At 41.7% G+C, this 15,340-nt stretch overlaps 1 protein-coding gene across 1 annotated transcript in view; it reads left to right on the forward strand.

Moving 5' to 3' along the window:
• The window catches only part of adam19b (ADAM metallopeptidase domain 19b), a 207,509-nt gene that overhangs the window by 47,829 nt on the left and 144,340 nt on the right, over positions 1 to 15,340 (forward strand). Inside the window, exons 2-3 of the mRNA XM_072263558.1 lie at positions 827 to 945; positions 6,661 to 6,731. Coding sequence (XP_072119659.1) covers positions 827 to 945; positions 6,661 to 6,731 — 190 coding nt within the window. The remainder of the gene's footprint in view (positions 1 to 826; positions 946 to 6,660; positions 6,732 to 15,340) is intronic.

The following is a 15,340-nucleotide window of genomic DNA, read 5'->3' on the forward strand; positions in this document are numbered from 1 at the left end:
CAAGACAAGTTTTATTTTACACAGTGAGTTTTAGGTACCTGAAGCATGGTGCCAGGGGAAGGGGTAGCTACCCGAAGCATGGTGCCAGGGGAAGAGGTAGGTACCCGAAGCATGGTGCCAGGGGAGGGTAGGTACCTGAAGCATGGTGCCGGGGAAGAGGTAGGTACCCGAAGCATGGTGCCAGGGGAAGAGGTAGGTACCTGAAACATGGTGCCAGGGGAGGGTAGGTACCTGAAGCATGGTGCCAGGGGAAGGTAGGTACCCAAAGCATGGTGCCAGGGGAAGGGGTAGGTACCCAAAGCATGGTGCCAGGGGAGGGTAGGTACCTGAGGCATGGTGCCAGGGGAGGGTAGGTACCTGAGGCATGGTGCCAGGGGAAGAGGTAGAAGCAAATGTGATAGCAATGTTTAAGGCATGTTTCAATGGATCCATGAATAGGAGGGAATAGATTGGGATTACTTTGCTTGAGAGTTGTTTTGCACAGACAGTTGTAGGCCAAATGGCGTAATCCTGTGTTGTCTTGTTCTCTGTTCTGTGGAGTTGTAGGGAAGTTCAGGCTGAAGTGGGCTGGAGGTGGAGTGAGGAAGAGCAGTGTCACTTGCCAATTTATCGGGGTATATGCACAGAAACATCAATTACCCTGTCTGCATTTGACCACATTTGCTTTGTTGAAGTCGAAGAGATGATTGTCAGCAGTGCAATCACAATCAACATTGGGGGGATGAATTAGCGGGCAAAAATTTAAGTCTGTAGAGGGAAACATTTGCTGCAGATTCTCGGAACGTGACCTGTCTGCCAACTTACATGTCCTTTTCTTGCTTCCCAGGGCGAACCAGTAACCTGAAGCCAAAGATGCACAAGTACGACCACATCACAAAGTATGAAATAATGGTGCCCCAGTGGCTCAGCTCAGGTCCTCTGGAAAGCGTTCCGTCTCACAAGCAGGTACAGGAAGTTCATCTGATAACTATCCCATCATGTTAGTTAGGCCAAAGAACAAACCGCTTGACAATGTATTAGGCAAGTCAGATCATTTAACGTCCCACGTAACAAAGCTCATTCAGTAATCAGGTTAACTCAGTAACAGGGCAGTTATGCCGTGTTATATTAATAACCACTTGTTTTGTTTTATTCCAATTATCAGGTGACAAATTCCAACACTAATTGAGAATAGGATATTTATTCAATACCCCAAGGTGCAACTGGCAAACTGGATACTGCCTAGACCTAATAATAATGTGTAACTTATTAATTTGTGGTTGATGTGCTGATAAGATAGGTTTTTACCTTGTGATGACTCTGCAGGAAACCCTTGAGGACAGGTTACACAGCTGGTTCCTCCATGGCTGGATCCTCTGTGCAAAGGTTCAATGCTGAAGGCACCAAGCCAAAATGGAGGCACATGAGTCCACCCTGCCCAGAGTCATGTGCTATGATTTTAGAGGGTCAGAATACCTTCAAAATTTCTTCCTCGTGCTGAAAAGCACTTCATCTTTGCCGGCCAACATTCTAACCTTGCCATTAATTTTTCCTGATAATTTCATAATTCTGTGTTAGAGAACAGAAGTGTGCAGAGTGCCAGAAGATAATAGAGCTGCTGTGAGGGCTCTGGTGACCTCTGGTGCTGTCTGTGTGGGGTTTGCATGCTGTCTCTCTGTGACAGTGTGGGTTGCTCAGTTTTTCTCCCGCATCCCTAAGGCCTATGGGTTGGAAGTTTAATTGGCTGCAATAAAGGAATCTCAGTGTGTAGGTGAGTGGTAGAATCAAGGTGGGAGGGGAGGCTGTCGTGGGTTGGGGATTGTGGAGAATAGTGAGACAATAAGACCATAAGATTTAGGAGCAGAATTTGGCCATTTGGCCCTTGGTGTCTGCTTCACCATTTCATCATGGCTGATCCAATTTTCCTCTTGGTCCCAATCTCCTGCCTTCTCCCTGTATCCCTTCATGCCCTGACCACTCAAGAATCTATCAACCTCTGCCTTAAATGTACATAAAGACTTGGCCTCCACAGCTGCCTATGGCAAAGAATTCCACATATTCACCACTGTCTGGCTAAAGAAATTCCTCTCCATCTCTGCTCTAAAATGATGCCTTCTATTCTCAGGCTGTGTCCTCTGACCCTAGACTCTCCCACCACAGGAAACATCCTCTCCACATCCACTCTCTTAAGGCCTTTCACCATTTGATAGGTTTCAATGAGGTCACCCCTCACTGAAACCACCATTACTCCAAATGAGCCTCGCCAGCACTTTTTAAAGTCTCAACATTACATCCTTACTTTGATATTCTAGTCCTGTTGAAATGAATGCTAACATTGCATTTACCTTCCTCACCACAGACTCAGCCTGTAAATTACCCTTTAGGGAACCCTTCACAAGGACTTTCAAGTCCCTTTGCACCTCAGTTTTTTGTACTTTCTCTCCACTTAGAAAATAATCAACCCTTCTATTTATCAAGCAGTAATAAATGAAGGCAACTGGACTTGCTGTGTTGTCTGTATTGTCTTTCATTTCTTCTACCAGAATGAATAACCATACACTTCCCAACACTGTATTCCATTTGCCATTTCTTTGCTCACTTTCCTAATCTGTCTACGTCCTTCTGTAGCCTCTCCGCTTCCTCAAAACTACCTGCCCCTCCACCTATCTTCATATTGTATGCAAACTTTGTAATAAAGCCATCAATTTCATTATCCAAATCATTGACATACAGTGTAATGTAAAAAGAATCAGTCCCAACACAGATCCTTGTGGAACACCATTAGTCACTGGCAGCCAGTCAGAAAAGGCTCCCTTTATTCCCACTCTTTGCCTCCTGTCAATTGGACACTGCTTTATCAATGCTAGAATCTTTCCTCTAATATCATGTTAATAACTTCTTGAGCAGCCTCATGTGTGGCACCTCATCAAAGGCCTTCTGAAAATCAAGGTGCACATCAACTGATTCTCCTTCGTCTATCCTGCTTGTTAATTCTTCAAAGAATTCCAATAGATTTATCAGATCATTCTTTTCCTTGAGGAACCATGCTGACTACAGTCTATTTTATCATGTACCTCGAAGTACCCTGAGATCTTAATAATCGACTGCAACATCTTCCAAACCACTGAGGTCAGACTAACAGGCCTCTAGTTTCCTTTTTTCTGCCTCTCTGCCTTCTTGAAGCATTGTGTGATGTTTGTCAATTTCTAGTCTTCCAGAGCCATTCCAGAATCTTGTAAATTTGTAAAGATCATTATGATCTCTTTAAGCCATCTCTTTCAGAACTCTGGGATGTACACCATCTGGTCCAGGTGACTTATCTACTTTCAGAGCTTGCATTTTCCCAAGAACTTTCTGTCTAGTTATGGTAACTTCACACATTTCTTGACCCCTGACACCTGAAACTTCCACCATACTGCGAGTGCCTTCCACAGCGAAGTGGAAGTGCTTGATGTTTGGCATGGAGATGATGGACCAAATAGCCTATTTGTGAGATTTCATGGAACCATAGAGTCCTACAGCGCATAAAAGACCCAACTGACCCATGGGCAACCAAGATGTCCATTCAAGCTGGTCCCATTTGTTGATGTTTGGTCCATAAACTTCTAAACCTTTCATGTACTTTTCCAAATGTCTTTTAAATATTGTTACTGTGCCTACCTTAATGACCTCATCTGGCAGCTTATTCCATATATTCATGGCCCTCTCTGTACAGAAGTTCCCTTCTACCTATGAAACATTTTCCATCTCATCATAAACCCGTGCCCTTTGGTTCTTGATTCACCCAACCATGGAAAAAATTAGAGTGTATTCACTCTGTCTATATCTCTGATTATTTCATACACCTCGATAAGATCACATTTCAGTTTATCCAATTTAACAACAGCAATTAGTGGGGAGATATTGAGTCTGCCTGTGGTTATGCAGATCAGATTCTGGCCCTGACTATTCATTCAGCTCAACATGCACCCTTCAGCCTGGGTGAGTGAAGTGCCTTGTTCACTGCTAGTTGAGCAAAACAATGCAGGGAGTACCCATTCTGCTCCAAGTTAACTGCAACACACTTGAACCTTTTACATTGCCTTTGGGGTTGTAGTTTGGGGAACAGAAAAATTAGAAGGTATATGGAAAAAAGGCTCCAGGAAGTCCCTTCCCTAGGCCCAGACTCTTGATGCTCCATTCTCTCACCAGCTCTGTGCTCTGAATCAGACCCCTAACACCTTACAAGGGCCTTCTTGCTTCCCATCTCTTCCAGCCTACTGATTCCCTTGGCCTCCGCTAATCCCATTATCCCAGCCCCAGTGCCACCCAAAACATTTCTGTCACTGATTTCCGAGCCCAATGTGATGCCAGACACTTCTCTTGCTGTCTTTACCTTAATGCCTGTTCCTTTGGCAAGGAATTCTGACTCCCCACGGATAGCCCTTTCTCATTCTCCAGCACTTCCACTTGGATTCCTCCTTCTGGCCTCTTGTCCTCTCAAGACCTTTTCATTTCTGGTTGTCACATGTTGACTTCTCCACTCCCCTCTTCCACATATGGAGCACTCCATGCACTTCAGACGAATCCTGACCAAGTACGCAAACCTGCAGACAAGGGTGGTGACATTGTAGTTTGGTGGATAGACCTCTAATTCGCAGAAGCCAGACTGCAGCACTCGGATACTTTCTTTTGCCTTCCCCTGGACAGCGATCCCATGAATAAACACAAAACAACTGTCTCTCAGACCTTTGCTGATCTCATCACAGCAGGAAATCTCCTCTCCAAACTCTCCAACATGATGGTGCCACAACCTCAGAATGCCCACTTCTGTCTCTTATCTATGATCCACAAGCAGGACTTTCTTGGTAGAGATGTTAGATCTGATTGCTCTTGCTCCACCAAACTTATCTTCTCATATCTCAACTCTATCCTATTTCCCCTATCCTATACAATGCCTTCCTTGACCATACCAAGGCATTGTTCATGTCCTCCACCATTCTGCCAACTTCCAATTCCCTGGTCCCAACATGGGTATCTAGTCTCTATACACTTCCATTTGCCAGTCAGAAAAGTCTTGGGGCCTTCTGCTTCTTTCTGGAACAAAGACCCAACCCATTTCCTTCCAGCAAAACTCTCAACCACCTGGCAGAACTTGTTCTCACTCTGAATAACTCTAGGGCTAGAACAAGAACTAGTATTCTTGTCTTCTGCACTGCCACAGTGAGGCCAGATGCAAATCATAAGATCAGCAAATAATATGTCAGTTCTGTGGGAAGTGAAATACAGCAGGGGTTTCAGGTCAAAGACCCTTCATCAAAACTGAGAAACAGAGGGTAAAAAATTCAAGAGAGAAAGACGGAACAGAGCAGGGCTTCTTCAGATTAAATGTTTCTGGAAGAGGCATCCAGTGTATTCAACACATAAATGAAAATCAAACCGATGGTAGATCAGGAGTTCCCAACCTGGGGTCCATGGACTCTTTTGTTAAAGATAGGGTTCTATAGCATGAACAAGGTTGGGAACCCTGCTGTAGATGCTGGAAATCTAAAATGAAAACAAAAAATGCATTTTCTATTTCTAATTTGCATTTTATGCATTTCTTTTAATTTACCAGATGTTTTAATTAGGTTGTAAAAAATTTAATTCAGGCCAGAAAGCCATGTATACAGAGCTTATAATCGAGGTCAATATTAAACTAGTATCTTTCTGGATAAGACATTTAACTGAAATTGCTTGGAATTGGTGGGTTGCCTTTGATGAAAGGTTGGGGAGACCCGGTTTCTGCTCACTAGAGATTGAAAAAATGAGAGGGGTTTAATTGAAACATAAATTCCTGAGGGATCTTGACAGGATGGATGTGGTGAGGATGAAAGAATACAGAAATAGCTGTCACTCTTTAAAAATATGGGTCCCCCAATGAAGGTATAATGGAAGCAATCACTTTCTTGGAGGGTGGTGAGTCTTTGCGACTCCTTTCCTCCAAGGGAAAGCAATATTTGTATATTTTAATACAAATATATCTTAATTTTTCATAAGGAGGTGAACATCTTGGGTTGAAGTCACAGCTGAATCAATCACAATCATATTAAATGGCAAGCAACCTAGTGGTCTGCAGCTGTATCTAATTTGTACATGTGTATGGCAACGTGTGTACTCATTGGATGGATTAAAACATCCCCCAGCACTCTTTGGTAGTAAGGAGGGACTTGTCTCTGTTGTCAAGACAAATATCCAAATCTTTGCCTGCTGTGGGATACCTGCTCACTCAGTCATTCTACTGCTTGTGGGATCTTGCTGTGCACATTTCTGCCACTAGTTTTTTCCAGCCCAGGACTGTGACCATGGAGAAGTAGGCCATAGTTTGCTACAGAATGTTCAGTGCTCTGGATATAAGTGCAAGTTTTTTTCCCAAATGTTTTATTTTCGGTGAGCCCATTCTCATATTGACAGGGATTGTCACTTTGCATAGTGTGCAACTGAAAGAGTGGGTCATGTTTGCAGAACTATGCCTGAAGACGGACATTTAATAGATGCAGATAAGGGTCTTCCGGCCTGGAAAAGCTACCAATATTTAGTGGCTGGAAATTGGTGCAACGGAGACCAGTTACTTCAAATGACTCAATCTACAACTCAATAAATTACATCTGGGGTGTTTTTCTCTTTCATTCCTGTCTTCACCCTCCCTTCCCATGCACCCAGCATCCGACATGGGCAGAGATCCGAGTCATCGCTGAAGGAAGTGACCATGTTTTACAGATCCAGAAAAATGAGTAAGTACAGCATGCAATGTAGGAAGAGAGAGCATTGTGGAAAGAGAAGGATGTTGATATTGGTTACAGGATACAAATGATATATTGAATGAAAGGTAATGTAAATATGATATATTGTATGAAATGTTGGCCTCTCAGCAACCAGTGCTGAGTGTAGGATTCAGTAACAGTCAAGGTTGAAGATAAGAAAAAAAATTCTCTTGATGCTGAACACTGAACAACAGAAATGTAAGATGAAATGGAAAAGATTTAGATTACAGAATACGAGTTGCCATTGGCTGCGGTAGGGTTTGTGTAACTCGATTCAAACAGTTTATTATAGGGATAACTTGAATCACAGATTTATTATGGTACAGGAAGATACCATACCCCTCCAAATTACTTTCTCAACAGTGACAGCCATCTAATTCCTTTATGGTTTCACAGATTGATTTTGCTTTTTTCACCATTTATTGAATTCTAGACATAACTACTGCATGTGTGAGAGGTAAAAGGTTTTTCTCACTTCCCACATACCTTCTGCCCAGTATTTTAAACTTGTGACCCTTGTTCTTGAAACAAATGCTAACAGGAATAGCTTCCTGTTATTAACAATGTCAAAACCTATTGTAGTTTTGTACGTGCACCTTAATCCATTCTCCTCTCAACCTTCGTTGCTTCCAGCAACTCCAGCAACTCCAGCCTCCCATTCAAAACCTTGTAGCTGAAACCTTCTTCCCAGGAGCCATTCTTTTCTGTACCCTCACCAAGAGCGTCCTTTGTGATGACCAAAATTGGTTGCAATCCTAAACTTGTAATCAGATATAACATATCATCCTAGTGATTGTGCTGTAATACTTCTATTGTTAAACCTCACTTAGCATGCCATGCCTCTTTCAAGGATTAACGCACAGTGCCACCCTGAAGTCTCTCATTTTGCACAGCCTTTGGAAATATACCACTTAGTCCATGATGTCTCTCTTTGTACACCTCACCCTTTCCTGTATTTCTACTTCAGCCACCATGTATCTGCCAATTCACTCCGTCTATCTTTGCCTTCTTGAAGTCTCACTGTTTATTAGGATTTGTCAACTGCAGATTTCAAAAATGTATCGTGCATACCCACTTTTAAACGTTAAATGGAACTAGGACCAAGTGATGTGACAAATGGAATAGAAAACCGCCCAGATTTGCAACAGTCATTGGCTACACTATAATTAGAGAAAGAGGAAGTATTAATCACAGAATATTAGTAGAACTGTGATATTTTTGGCCAACTGAGTCAATACTAGACACCTGCAATGCAATTCTTACTTATTTCCTTACCAGGGAAAAGATGATATTGTGGTAGAGTATACTATATAATTCAGCTACTATATAGACAGTCACACCTAGTAAAATTTAAACCGCCTCATTTCAGTCTATAGATTTAATCATGGCAGGGGATTTCTTAGTCTCAATTGTTACGAACTGTAACGTTTGGAAATAAACCAGCAGCAAGAGATTTCACACGGAGTTGGGTTTTAATGTTAAAACCACTATCTTTATTAGTATCTACTTATAACATCATAACTTAACCAAGATAAACAAATATTAACTTTGTTTATATGTATATATGTGTGTAATATAGCTCCCAAACTAAGTTAAGCTTGGGGATACAAAGCTCAGAGTTTTGAGATGGTAAAGTAGGAAAGTTCAGTTCATCCACAGAATGTATGATAGGAGAGAGATATTTGTAATCCAGGGTGAAATGTAGAGAAAAGGTGGTTATGTCCAATTCCACAGGTAAATGAAAGTATTCCACAGATTCCACAATGGTAAAATGAGGTAACAGTCACTTTAGATCTTGTCTGTTGGGTTGTTCCATATCCACATCCCCTCTCCCCCTCTCCCCCTCTCCCCCTCTCCCCCTCTCCCCCTCTCCCCCTCTCCCCCTCTCCCCCTCAAGTTAAACAAGCTGCAAGTCAGTCAGTGAACCACATAGTCCCACCTCATTCAGGTGCTCTTAAAATAACAGTCCACAGTAAAGGAAAACTGTGGGTTCGTAACACAATGGATATCTTTCCAAACAGGAGCAATCACCCTGCTTGGTGGGTGAGACTTATAGCTGTGAAATCTTAGCAAAATTAGAGGTGTATAAGATGATGAGAGGCATTGATCGTGTGGATAGTCGGAGGCTTTTCCCCAGGGCTGAAATGGCTGTCACAAGAGGGCACAGGTTTAAGAGGCTTGGGAGTAGGTACAGAGGAGATGTCACGGGTAAGTTTTTTATGCAGATAGTGGTGATTATGTGGAATGGGCTGCCGGGGACTGTGTGGAAGCAGATACGATATGGTCTTTTAAGAGACTCCTCGATAGGTACATGGAGCTTAGAAAAATAGAGGGCTATGGGTAACCCTAGTAATTTCTAAGGTAGGGAGATGTTTGACACAAATTTGTGGGCCGAAGGCCCTGTATTGTGCTGTAGGTTTTCTGTTTTTTCTATGTTTTAAGCAATCTCAGGTTGGAGGGCTTCAATGGTGGCCATTGTACGAATTGACTTGGGACTGCAGAAAGTGGTTCTGACAGCTCTGGACAGCTTTCTACTGGACATGTTGGTATCCTGAAAAGTGCATGGCATGCTGCTTGATCTGCTGATCTGTCCCTGGGCACCAGACAATGCCTGGAGCCAACACTTTCATTTGATCATGACGACCAAAATGTAATTAAGCACCTCTTACACTTGTCAGCTTAAGTGGTTCAACAGCTCTCAATCTGCACTGTGAACTTGGATTTCTGCTGCACATTCCAGCCATTTTGGGTTGTCATGTTGACCTGAGACAGTGTGGGACCCTTTCTGATTTCCTTTTGAATCATCTCTGCCATGATATGGAGACATTCAGTTTGTCATAGGGAGAATGTGTCAAGAGAAGTGTTTTCTTTTTGTAATTTTTTTCAGTTTTTTCCTTTTCCAATGTTGTACAGGACAATCCATTGGTATTTCCATGATTAGTCATCCTCTTGAATTCAATTTTGTACTTGTGTCCTCCAAGAAACAGAGCCCATCTCTGCACTTGTGTTGTGGCTGTTTGTGGAGCCCCCTTCTGTGGATTGAAAATGGACTTTCCCTCTAATGAGGGAGAGCTCATTCCCATACACGTACAGGTTGAAATGTTTTACGCCAGCACCCCTGAAATCAGACTCAAGGTCTCTCTGTCGATGTGTGCTTAACTTTTCTCTGCAGCAGCAAGGGAACGTGATGCAAAAGCTATGGGGCTTTCACTTCCGCCTCTCATACTGTGACATGACTGCACCTATACCATACCATAAGGCGAGACATTATAGGCAAGCTTCCGTTGGATGATGGGGATCATCGTGCATGAGAACAGTGTTTGATGTCGCCATTTCCTTTACTCTTTGGAAAGCGACTTCACACTGCTTTGTCCATTGCCATTTCTTCCTGATCTGTAATAATGAGTTCAAGAAGTGGAGTACAGTAGCCAGGTTTAGCAGGAGCCTATTATATTAATTGACAAACCCTAAAGAGTACCGCGACTGTAACATGTCCTTTGGCCTTGGGGCATCTACCACTGGCTGAATTTTCTCAGTACACCTATGTATATCTTGTATGTCAATAGTGTGACTGCAGAAATTTACACTTGTTGCATCATGCTGTGTTTCATAATGTTCTTATTATTTTAAAACAGTCTTGATATTTTGGAGATGTTCCTTGTCATCCTCATCGGTAACAATGATGTCATCCAGGTAACAGTGAGTGCCTGGAGAGCCATGTAGCATCTGGTCTGTAGCTTTCTGCCAGAGTGGGGATACAGATGTAGCTTCAAAAATAAACCTATTGTAGCAATAAAGCCTTTTGTGAGTGTATATGCTGAGGAAAAACTTTGACTCTTCGTCTATCTCTATTTATAGGTAGACCTCAGCTAAGTCCAGTTTGCTGAAGTGTTTTCCTTCAAACAGGTTTGTAACGATATCCTCAATTCTGGACAGGGGGTATTGATCTACTTTCAGTACTGGGTTGATGGTGACTTTAAAATCACCACAGATCCTGACAGGCCCATTCTTCTTGGCGACTGGGACCACTGGGCTCCACTCAACCCTGCAAAGAATTCCTTCAGCCTCTATGTGATCTATCTGACTGGCTATTTTATCGCATATAATATAAGGAACTGGACAGGCTTTGAAAAACTTGGGTGTGGCATTTTCATTTAATACTATTTTACACTTCGTATTTCTGAGTTTTCCTAATGCTGTCCTTGAATGCTGCTGTAGCATCATCCAACACTTTTCTTAATTTGCTTTCAGTTGTTTTTATTGTAGGGGATGTGGCATGCAAATAGTGGATGGATCTCTAATCAAGTTGTAGTTGTCTCAGCCAATCGCAACCCCACAATGTTGTCCCTCCTGTTTTTACCACATATAAGCCCAATATGGCTTGTTGGTTGCTGTATTTCACTGTACAAATGTCATTCCCATGAGTTACCTTTTCTCCAGTATAAGTTGTTAGTTGGATACCTGCAAGGTTTCAGTTCAGTGTCTATGAAATGCCTTTCAAACCTATTTGGTGAAATTACTGAAATAGTTGAGCCAGTGTCCCATTCTATTTTAATTTGCCATTCGCCTCAGGTGCAAGCCATATTGCTTGTCCCTTGTTAGTTTTCACATTTTAAATCTTAAGGCTACTCAGTTCTATATCACTCTCATCCTTATCATATGTTTCAACAGCATGCAGATTAGTGCTCTTTTTGAAACTGCAGCATGACTTTTTATCTTTTTCTCTTACCCATGCAGTTCATTTATCTTTGTCTGCCACACGTGCTCTTTGTATGTGTCCTACTGTGCTGCAATTTCTGCAAGTTTTGCCTTTAAATCTGCATTGGTCTGGTGTATTTGCCACAACAGTAACACAATCTGTTCGGCTCATGTTGACCTCCATTTTGATGCTGCAATTTTGTTCACACTCACTTTCATTCCTAACTGCGACTCAACTGCATCTCTGGCTGCTGATTCCATTGATACAGCAATTTCAGCTGCTCTTTTAAGTAAGACTTGTGCTTCTGTTAGAAACTCTTTCTTGTTTGATTCCAAAAAACTTAACAATCTCTCTGTGTATTAATCCCATTACTGAGATCATAATACACAGTTTCTTCAATTCAACCCCGTAAGCTGAAATGGACTCCCGTGCCTTTTGATTGCACTTTTGAAACCTAAAGTGTTCTGCAATCAACAATGGTTTCATTTTAAATATTCCTGCATTACTTTCACAATATTGGCAAAGTTTATTTCAGCTCATTTGGTTGGAGTAGTAAAACTGAAGCAAATGTTATGCTGTTGCACACCAATTACACTCAGCAAAACTGGAACTTTTTTTCTCATTGGTGTTCCATTTGATTTAAGATACTGCTCAATTTATTCAGTATGTATAATCCAGTTATCCGTTGTGCAATCAATCTTTCATCTACCTTTCCTATGTAGCCTGCCATTTCTGCTTTTTGATTTATTATCATCATGATAAACCACGTTTATGAACCTGTGAATTCCGCCCATCTACTGCCTGTGTTTTTAACTTGACTGTCTCTCCCCTTCCGAAGAAAACATGTTGTGCTTTTTCTTTATTCAGGCATCTCACTGTGCTTTAACAGTTAGGTAGTCATCTTAGGTTCATTTTAAATCGCCACTGTTACGTTTGGTAACTGCGTAAACTGACCAAAGGAAAAGCACAGGAGACAGGAATAAACGTGTACTCTTTGTTTTTACTTTAGTGAGGTGCTCACATGTGATGTGGTGGAATAATGCCATATGCCATTCATGTGCCTCATACATATAACCTGTGATGAGTTATGTAAACAACGAATTATGCTTAGTCAAGCAATAAGGTATATTTGCAAAATTACTCAAATATTACCGAAATAGTAAATGTACAACAGTAGGGACACTGGTGGGGCAATGAGATTGCTTTGAGTTCCAGCATAAATTCAATGGGACAAATAGAAAAAGCATCACAGTGAGCAAAGCTGTATGCAACGGTTTACACCAATATATAACGTATATACATATCCTAGTACCACTGATGGTGCAGACTGCATTCGCTAATTGAGTATGGAAACTTCAGGCACCCATTTATATTAACTCCATTTGTTTTCCCCATATTACCATCAATTCTCTTTAGTTCTCCTCCAGATTCTCCCTGCATCCACCTACATATAGGGCAATTAATTTACCAACCCATAAGTCGTTGGGGAATGGGAAGAAATTCACAGGTAGAACATGCAAACTCCACACAACCAGCGCCCAAGTTTAAGATGGAACTCTGGAGCCATTGCACATTAATCTCTGGATTGGCAGTACTTGTGTCTTAAAAAAGAAATCTTGGATTCTGCTGGAAAAAGTGAATTTATTATTGAATTCTACTGATTTAATTCTGGTTTGAGGGACTGCAGAACCCATTACAAAACAGTCTTGTTAACTGGCAGCCTCTCTCTAATAAAATGAACCAGAGCAGTAGATGAACCTGTTTTCATCCAGAGTCACTGACATAGTATAAGCTGCTTCTAATCAGATATTATGTTGTATTTCTAGACATTCGATCAAGTATCGTTCTTTCATTTCAGTTGAGTATCAATATCTCACATTAAATCAATATGTCAATCAATTAGTTCCAGGTTGTGCATAAGGGAGTTGGTAACCAGAAGTGAATCGACTGAATGTGAATATGCTTTAAACCTTTTACGTTTTGTCCTGTGTTCAGCATTATTGAATTCTAAAGCAAGTTCCTCAAGAATTAAAAGTATTTTAATCTCACAGAAAAACACATCCCAGTTGAGAAAGAGTAAAAGGGATTATTGATCAGAGTGCTGTCCACCATCTATTCAGATTATCAGTGTATGCTGGGGGATGAGTTGGGCTGGCACTTTCAATGCAATGAGGAACTGTTGCGTAGATAGAGGTGTTGAAGTTTCGAGAGGCTAATTGAACACTGCCCTCTCATATGGTGAAATTGAAGGATCCCATTTCAAAGAAGAGCAAGAATGGAAGTTTATTCCTCATATGTTGGCTACTATTGATTCCTCAGTAATTTTTTCTTTTAAGGAAAAATATTTTTGATTATCACATCCTTCCTGCTTGAGAGAGCTTGCTCAACACATTGGCTGCTGTGTTTTCAGCATTTCAGCAGTGGTTGTACTTCAAAAGAGCAGGCCCAGTCCATCACAGGTAAAGCCTTTCCTACCATCCTCACAGAGGGCTGTCACAGCAAAGCAGTACCCATGACCCATGACCCAGGACATGCTCTCTTTTTTGCTGCGGCCATCAGGAAGCTTCAGGACTCACACCACCAGGTTCAGAGATAGTTGTTGCCCCTCAACCATCAGGCTGTTGAATCAGAGGGGTAACTTCACCTGCCCTATCACTGAATTGTTTCCACAACCTATGGATTCACTTTCAAGGACTCTTCATCTCATGTCCTCTATTTATTGCTTATTTATTTATATTATTATTTCCTTTTTTCTATGTTTTTGTATTCATGCAGTTTGTTGTCTTTTGCACACTGGTTGTCTGTCATGTCAGTGCAATCTTTCATTGGTTCTGTTATGGTTATTGGATTTATTGAGTACGCCCGCAAGAAAATGAATCTTAGGGTTTTATTTGGTGACACGTGTACTTTGATAATAAATCTACATTGAACTTTTATCACTGACCAATTTTACTTGTACCTGTCTAGTTACCCAAAGAGTAGCAATTAATTCCTACCCTCTTTCTCTTTTGCTGCCTCTTTACTTTCAGAATGACAATTAGCATCATTTACTTCTATGATGTGAAACTTGTTTTGCGGCAGCAGTATGATGCAAAGTTATAAAATTACTATAAATTGCAGAACAAAAAATAGTGCAAGAAAAAAAAGAAATAATGAGGTAGTGTTCATGGACCATTCAGAAATCTGGTGGTGGAGGGGAAGGAGCTGTTCCTGAATCATTCAGAGTGGATTTTCTGCCTTCCCGGTGGTAGCAATGATAAGAGTAAATGTTCTGAATGATTAGGGTCTTCAGTGATAGATCTCTTGTATTTGTAAGTCTGACAGGATGGTGTAAAATTGCCTTCTGTTGAGGAGCGTTGAAGCATAGAAGACGTTCTTATGTAAAAAGAATCTGAAGAACATGCCAATATAGTTCCTGTCATTTAATGTCGTGGAATAGCCCTGTTTATATTGGACAACCTATTAACTACTAAATCCAGTGTACGGGGTCTTTCTTTTTTGTTAAATTTAAAATGGCTTCTTTTGTTATGTTATACTGGGGAATGCTGAGACAGTCTCAAACAAGACAGCTGCTTGGGTTATTAGAGATAGCAGGGTGCTATTAGCCAATGGATGGTCATGTATCGTTTTGTTTTCGGATACAATGCTGTATCATATGACTGTGGGCGGGGTTTTTGGGGGGGAGTCGGAGGAGAGACGAGGAGGACGGTGGACGTGCGGGGGTTTTTGGGGGGAGTCGGAGGAGAGACGGGGAGGATGGTGGACGTGCGGGGGTTTTCGACGGGGAGTCGGAGGAGAGACGGGGAAGACGAAGGACGTGCGGGGGTTTTTGGGGGGAGTCGGAGGAGAGATGGGGAGGACGATGGACGGGGTTTTTGGC

Source organism: Mobula birostris, chromosome 7, assembly GCF_030028105.1.
Source record: "Mobula birostris isolate sMobBir1 chromosome 7, sMobBir1.hap1, whole genome shotgun sequence".
NCBI lineage: Eukaryota > Metazoa > Chordata > Chondrichthyes > Myliobatiformes > Myliobatidae > Mobula > Mobula birostris.